The sequence below is a fragment of the Mandrillus leucophaeus genome, unplaced genomic scaffold (genome assembly GCF_000951045.1).
Source record: "Mandrillus leucophaeus isolate KB7577 unplaced genomic scaffold, Mleu.le_1.0 Scaffold43, whole genome shotgun sequence".
Taxonomy (NCBI): Eukaryota; Metazoa; Chordata; class Mammalia; order Primates; family Cercopithecidae; genus Mandrillus; species Mandrillus leucophaeus.
In genome coordinates, this window is record NW_012104587.1 from 49953 (window position 1) to 57518 (window position 7566).

General features: G+C 52.2%; 1 protein-coding gene across 1 annotated transcript in view; it reads right to left on the reverse strand.

The window, feature by feature from the left end:
* Positions 1 to 7566, reverse strand: part of VWCE (von Willebrand factor C and EGF domains) — a 39323-nt gene that overhangs the window by 23118 nt on the left and 8639 nt on the right. Inside the window, exons 6-9 of the mRNA XM_011993568.1 lie at positions 3329 to 3445; positions 2329 to 2457; positions 1354 to 1796; positions 1178 to 1271 (exon numbers count right to left, since the gene is read on the reverse strand). Coding sequence (XP_011848958.1) covers positions 1178 to 1271; positions 1354 to 1796; positions 2329 to 2457; positions 3329 to 3445 — 783 coding nt within the window. The remainder of the gene's footprint in view (positions 1 to 1177; positions 1272 to 1353; positions 1797 to 2328; positions 2458 to 3328; positions 3446 to 7566) is intronic.

The following is a 7566-nucleotide window of genomic DNA, read 5'->3' on the forward strand; positions in this document are numbered from 1 at the left end:
GCCACTGCACTCCAGCCTGGGCAACAGAGTGAGACTCCGTCTTAAAAAAAAGAAAAAGAAGAAGAAAACCCTGGCCCTCCAGCTCCATTAACCAGCTTGGCCCTGGACATGTTCACCTCTCTGGTACCCAGCTGTCTTCACTGCAAAATGAAAACACCACCATGTACCCTGCAGGGAACTTGGAAGGATCTAACACCTGGGCAATAAAGTACCCAATACTTCGCACTCAGGACTCAGCATGTATCGGGGACATAACCCACAACAGTAACTAAGAAAATCAAGCCAGGCACGGCGGCTCATGCCTGTGTTTTTTTTTTTTTTGAGCCAAGGTCTCGCTCTGTTGCCCAGGCTAGAGTGCAGTGGCACAATCATGGCTCACTGCAGCCTCAACCTCCTGGGCTCAGGTGATCCTCCCACCTCAGTCTCCCAGGCAGGTAGGACTACAGGTACACGCCACCATACCTGGCTAATTTTTTGTATTTTTTGTAGACACAGGGCTAGTCTCAAACTCCTGGGCTCAAGTGATCCGCCCACCTCCGCCTCCCAAAGTGCTGGGATTACAGGCTTCAGCCAGCATGCCTAGCCAAGAATCTGCATTTTAATAAGAGTCCCCTTGATCCAAGTGCAGAGCAAGTTTCGAGAAGCTCTGTAAAGGATCTGTGAAGAATTTGGGTCCCTATCCTTCCAGCAATGAGAAGCAAATGAAAAACCATCAGCAGATGGCGGGGGTAGTCAAAAAGGGGACAGAATTTAGAAACAATGACTCCTCCCCTGTAGGAGGGGAACTGGGGCAGGAGAAGGGGACTGCACAGTGGATTTCAAGAGGCTCAATGAATGACTGAATAAATGAATGAGCAAATGAAGCTGAAAGCAATGCCCGGAAGATGAAAAGTCCCCCTTGAGGGATATTACAGCATAAACGGGTGGTTCTCAAAGTGTGGTCACTAGACCAGGCACATCAGTATCACCTGGGAACCTGTTCAAATGCACATGTTCTGGCCCTATCCCAGACCTACTGAATCAGAAGCTCTAGGGACAGTGCCAAGGAAAGTGTGGCTTGGTAAGCCCTCCAGGAGATTCTAATGTACACTAATGTTAAAGAACAGCCTTTTGGCGGCAGGAGGGTGCAGAGAAAGGAAGAGGCAGGGCTCTGTCCTTCCCTGGCACCAGCTCTCACCTGTGCATGATGGGCAGCACCCCCCATCTTTGGAGGGAATTGGGTGGGAACAAGCAGCTTCACACCTCACCTTTTCACAGGTCACCTTCCCATCCTAGAAGCACAACCAGGAGTTACAGCCATCACAAGGCCCCAGACTCCAGACCAAAGAAGTTCCAGGGACCCCTAGTACCCACCTTGCACCAGCACTGGGAACACCCAGGCTCTGTCCAGCGACTCCCTGATTCAAGCATGGCTCCCAGGTGCCAGCAGGGAGAGGGCCCTGCTGCCAGCCAGGGGGCCTTAGGGCCCCTGGGTGAGGAAGGGGTCCCCATCACTTCCCCATGAAGGAGTGAGGGGGGTCTGAGGTTCCCCAGCAGTGAGGCAGTAGGCACTGGGGTGGCCATCAGGCTGGACAGCAGCCACACAGGGGCAGAAGGGGAGGATGTGGGTAGTGGTGGGGTGGGAGATGGCAGGCGGGTGGTCCTGACTCCGGCTGGGGGCCCTGGAGCCCCAGAAGGAGGGCTATGTCCTGGGGACAGGGCAGGCCGGCCGGCCTCAGGAAGCAACAGGAGCATCTTGGACGGGTGTTGCCGGGGTTGCAGGATGGCAGATGGGGCCAGCACAGCTTTCGGGAAAGCTGAAACAGAAGCACGGAGGTCTGTTGGGGTGGGCAGCAGAGACAGGAGGCAAGGTTTAGGGAGACCTGGGCTCAGCTCCACCACAAGCCCCTGTTTACCCCCGTGGTCCGCGCAACATTCTACTATGTTTATGGGCAAACTGTCGCCGTGCGACAGAGCGAACCACGGAAATGGTTGTCGCTGCAGCCCATGTTATTCTGACTCCTTGTTGGGTTTTATCCTTTTATCATTTGGGAAAAAACAGAAGGGCTGGGGAAACAGTGAAAAGAAGAGGGAAGAATGGATAAAGAAGTGGGAAAAAAAAAAAAAGCGAGAAAGAAAGGGGAGTGTTGGAAGTAACAAACAAGATGAACTGAAAACAAGGGCAGACGGAAATAAGGGGGCCTGGCGCCAGGTGGGCGGGGCCGGGGCAGGGCAGGGCCAGGCGCTGAGAGGGCGTGGCTGGGTGCCCGGAGGGCGTGAATGGGGAGGGGACACGCTCTGAGGGGGCGTGGCCAGTCGCCGACTGTAGGGAGGGGAGGGGGACCTCACCTTCACAGGACACGCGGTCAGCTCGGAGCCTGAAGCCAGGTCGGCATGTGCATAGGAAGCTGCCCACGGTGTTGTGGCAGGAATGGTGACAGACTCGCCTCTCCAGTGGCCTCCGACACTCGTTTACATCTGCGGGAGAGCCTCGCTGCGGACAGCTGCTTTGTTTGGGGTACCGAGCCATTCTTCCGCCCATCCCTTAGCTCAGAAGACTTGGGGAGTTTCCCTGCCACGTTCTTACAGGGTCCATCCCTGCCCCAAGGTGCGGGATGTGACTCAGGCAGTTGGGAGCGGGGCTGAAATCTAGTGCTAGTCTCGTTGATAGGTTCACATATCCAGCAGGCATTTAATGCGAGTATCAGACTCAGCCCCAGCACTATGCAGTGGTAATTAATTGCTGCCTGGTGGGGATACATCCCGCTGAGAAGCTCATCTCCAAACCTTCCACCCTCCCGTTTTTCTTTCCGAAAAAAGTCTCAAAACTCACTGAGCTGCTCAAGGTAGGCTTCGGGACAAATAGCCAACTCCGCTAGAACAAGGCCTTTTTTCAGGCCCATGGGACCCCACCTTCAGCCCATGAGCCAAGCTCGAACCAAACATGCCAATCCCTTTCTGGAAACTTCTGCTAATGGGCTGAGAAAACAGGGTCTCCTTCTAAACCAGAGGAACCAAGACATAACGTGCTTTATTTACCAAGGGGAGCAAAGGCAGCCAAGAAAATGGGTGAGCAGAGAGGAATCCTTGGGGTGTATCTGGGAGAGGAGCGGAAGAGAAACATAACAGGATGAAAGTGGCAAATGGCCAGGAAAAGTCCAAGACAGGGTCTTCATGCAGAGCCACGCCAACCCCAGGGACAGGCAGGCTCTGAGCAAAGGCTCAAGCCCCTTCAGGCTCCAGAGGACCAGAAGGTCTGATTGTTAACCTTCCCGGGTCCCTGGGCTCCCTGTCCATCTTCCTGATTGGCAGCCTAAGTGTGCAGACCACAGCGTCCTCCCCGCCTTACCTACACAGGAGTGCCGGTTGCCATGAAGGTGGAAGCCAGTTCGACAGGAACACTTGTAGCTGCCAATGCTGTTTTTACATCTCTGCTGACAGGGAGTCCCTAGGCATTCATCAGTGTCTGGCAGGAAAAGGGACAAGACTGGGGTTCATTTCCCCAAGAGAACTTTGGAAACATGTGGTCCCCTCTTCCTCTCTCATCTCCATCTCCTATCCCACACAGGGCTGTGGGGAACCACCTTAGCTGCCACTCTTCTGCACTGCCCACATCCAGTCCTAAATACTCTCTGGACCAGCCCACGTCTCTCATCCTCACTGCTACCCCTTAGCCTGCCCACATTCATCTCTAGTCTGGAGAATAGCCACAGCCTCCAGTGTGTCTCTCTGTCTCTACCTAGGTTCCTTCAAGTCATCCTCTGCACAGCCTCCAGGATGTTCTGACCAAAGGGCACTTCTAATCAGGGCCCTCCCTGCTCAAAACCCCTCCGCTGCTCCCACGGGTCACAGACCTCATCTTAGGGTAAGACACGAATGCCGCCCCACAGCTCACGACGCCTTTGAACATAGTCCTGGTTGCCTTGCCCACCTCCTTCCTTGCCCCGACTTTCACTCTGGCTTAAATTCTTTTATTGTTTGTTTGTTTGTTGTTGTTGTTGTTGTTTGAGACAGAGTGTCGCTCTTTTTGCCCAGGCTAGAGTACAATGGCACAATCTCAGCTTACTGCAGTCTCCATCTCCTGGGTTCAAGCAGTTCTCCTGCCTCAGCCTCGCAAGTAGTTGGGATTACAGGCGCCACCACGCCTGAGTAATTCTGTATTTTTAGTAGAGATGGGGTTTCACCATGTTGGTCAGGCCGGTCTCAAACTCCTGACCTCAGGTGATCCACCTGCCTTGGCCTCCCAAAGTGCTGGGATTACACAGGATTACACCTGTGAGCCACTGCACCTGGCCACTGGCTTAAATTCTTGCCATCTTCCAAATGCACCATGCTCTTCTGGTGCTCCCCTTTTGCCCGTGTTCTCTGTCTGCCTAGAATGCCTTTCTCTCTTGTCTGGCTGGAAAACTCCTAGTCATACTTCAAAACTCAGCTTCAGTGGAACCTCCTCTGTGAAAGTTCCCTAGTGCTGTTTGAAATTGTGAAAAACTGGAAATAATCTCCATGTTCATCAATAAGAGAAGAGTTAGTAAACTATGAAATATTTGCACTGCAGAGTCAGCAGTTAAAAGGAACAAGGCAAGTCTATTTACCCTGATGTGGAAAGATCTTCAAGACCAACATTGGGCGGGGGTGGGGGGAACAAGCAAAGAAATGACTAGGTTCAAATCCCAACTCTGGCTGGGCGCAGTGGCTCATGCCTGGAATCCCAGCCCTTTGGGGGCCAAAGGGGGAAGGACGGCTTAAGGCCAGGAATTTGAGACTAGCCTGGGCAACACAGCAAGACCCCATCTCTACAAAAAAAAAAAAGAAAAAAAACCTTAGCGCTAATGGGATCTTAAGCAAGTAACAATTTCCTTAAGCCTCAGCGTTCCTATCAATAAAATGGAGATAAATAATACCAACATCACTGGGTAATTTTGAGGGCGAAAGGAGAAAATGCACGTAAAGTGCTTAGTCCAGGACCCAGGACCCGAGAGTTTAGCAACTATCGTATCTCTGTAAGTGCCGGTGTATGTACATACACATCATGGGAAAGGGCAGTCAGGGCACGCAGCAGACCAATACCTGCATGCTATGGACTAAACTCTGTCCTCTCAAAAATCGTGTTGAAGCCCTAACCGCCAATGTAATGGCATTTGGAAGATACAAAGATAAGTAGATAAGAAGATAATTAGGGTTACATGAGGTCATTAGGGTGTGCCCTATTGATGGGATTAGTGTCCTTGTAAGAAGAAACATGAGAGGCCTAGCTGGGTGGCTCACACCTGTAATTCCAGCACTTTGGGAGGCTGAGGCAGGCAGATCATTTGAGGTCAGGAGTTCGAGACCAGCCTGGCCAACATGGTGAAACCCTGTCTCTACTAAAAAAACAAAAATTAGCCAGGCATGGTGGCGCACACCTGTAACCCTAGCTATTTGGGAGGATTGGAGAATCGCTTGAACCCAGGAGGTGGAGGTTGCAGTGAACCAAGATTGTATCACTGCACTCCTGGGCGACAGAGGGAATGTCCTCTGTCCTTCTCCATGTCAAAAAAAAAAAAAGAAAGAAAAATTAGAAGAGATACCAGAGAGCTCTCTCTCCAAGTGAGGACACAGCAAGAAGACTACCTTCTGAAAGCCAGGAAGAGCCCTCACCAGAAACTGAATTAGCCGGTGCCTTAATCTTGGACTTTGCAGCCTCCAGAACTATGAGAATCAATGTCTGTGGTATAAGCCCCCAGCCTATGGAATTTTGTTGTTGTTGTTGTTGTTGTTTTTTTGGAGACAGAGTCTCGCTCTGTCACCCAGGCTGGAGTGCAGTGGCGGGATCTCGGCTCACTGCAAGCTCCGCCTCCCAGGTTCACGCCATTCTCCTGCCTCAGCCTCCTGCGTAGCTGGGACTACAGGCGCCCGCCACCACGCCCGGCTATTTTTTTTTGTATTTTAGTAGAGACAGGGTTTTACCGTGTTAGCCAGGATGGTCTCGATCTCCTGACCTCGTGATTCGCCCGTCTCGGCCTCCCAAAGTGCTGGGATTATAGGCATGAGCCACCGCGCCCAGCCCAGCCTAGGGAATTTTATGATGGCCGCCCGAGCAGACTAAGACGTGCAGGCTATTCTCCAGGGAGAGCAGGGGGCAGCAGTGGGAAAGAGGGCCTGGGCTAGCACCATGGCTTTTAAAATTTTTCTTATAATTTATGAAAATGTCAAACACAAAGAAAATAATAATGTAAGATTCAGGGGAAGCTCACAATTATCCGCCTTGTGAGATTCTTTTCTTCCATAACACGTAAATAAAAGGCATTTTAAAAGAATGAGTAATAATTGTAAGATCTCTCATCCTGCAAACTGAAGAAGGATTCCTTCTCTTCCCTGGGTTTCTCCAACATTTATCCCTCATCCTAACCTTGTTCTTCTGCTCCCCACCAGACTTGGGGGATCCCCCTCCCCAGGGTAGCTCCAGAGCCTGGGCCAGCACTGGGGCAGGTGAAACTGATGAATGAAGTCAGTGAATGACCCCATCCTGGTATGCCCCTCCCACGGCTCCTCTGGTCTCACAGCCTGAGTCTCTCCCGGCCCTCCCTCTTCTCAGTGGCCTCCTTCCCCAGGTTGGTCGGCCCATTCTGCCCAGCTCTCCTTATGACCTCTCTTCCATCACCATCCCTTTATCCTGCAACAGCAGCAGCAGGTACTTTGTTTTCTGAGACGAAGTCTCACTCTGTCATCCAGGCTGGAGTGCAGTGGTGCAATTTCGGCTCACTGCAACCTCCGCCAGATGGGTTCAAGCAATTTTCCTGCCTCAGCCTCCTGAGTAGCTGGGATTACAGGTGCTCGCCACCATACCTGGCTAATTTTTTGTATTTTTAGTAGAGATGAGGTTTCACCGTGTGGCCAACAGGCTGGTCTCAAATTCCTGACCTCAGGTGGTCCTCCCGCCTCGGCCTCCCAAAGTGCAAGGATTACAGATGTGAGCCATCCCGCCAGGCCAGCAGCAGTCGTTAACCAACTGTTAGATGTGCTGGGATTCAAACTCTGACTCCACCTCTTACTAATGACTTGGCCTTGGGCAAGCCTCAGTCTCCACATCAGTCAAACAGGAACCATATCAGCATCTCCCTCAGAAGCCCGTGGTGAAGGTTCAATCCAGTGGCGCACAGAGCACACTGTGCTGGGCATGGCAGGGCTGAGTGTTCAATGTGGCATCCCCATTACCCCTCCCAGAGCAGCCGTTCCTTCTCTGCAGCTCACCTTGGCAGCTGTGGCGGTCAGCAGACAGCTGCATGCCTGGCCCACACTCACACACAAACCCGCCTTCTGTGTTCACACAGTGGCCCTCGCAAGAGGAGCTTACACATTCGTCAATGTCTGGAAAGAGAGAAAGCACGTGTTTACACAGTGGTCCTCGCAAGGGAACTTACACATTCGTCAGTGTCTGGGAAGAAAGCACCCTTGCAGGCCGGGCACTGTGGTTCATGTCTGTAATCCCAGCACTTTGGGAGGCTAAGGCAGGCGGATCACCAGAGGTCAGGAGTTCAAGACCAGCCTGACCAACATGGAGAAACCCGGTCTCTACTAAAAATACAAAATTAGCCAAGCATGGTGGTG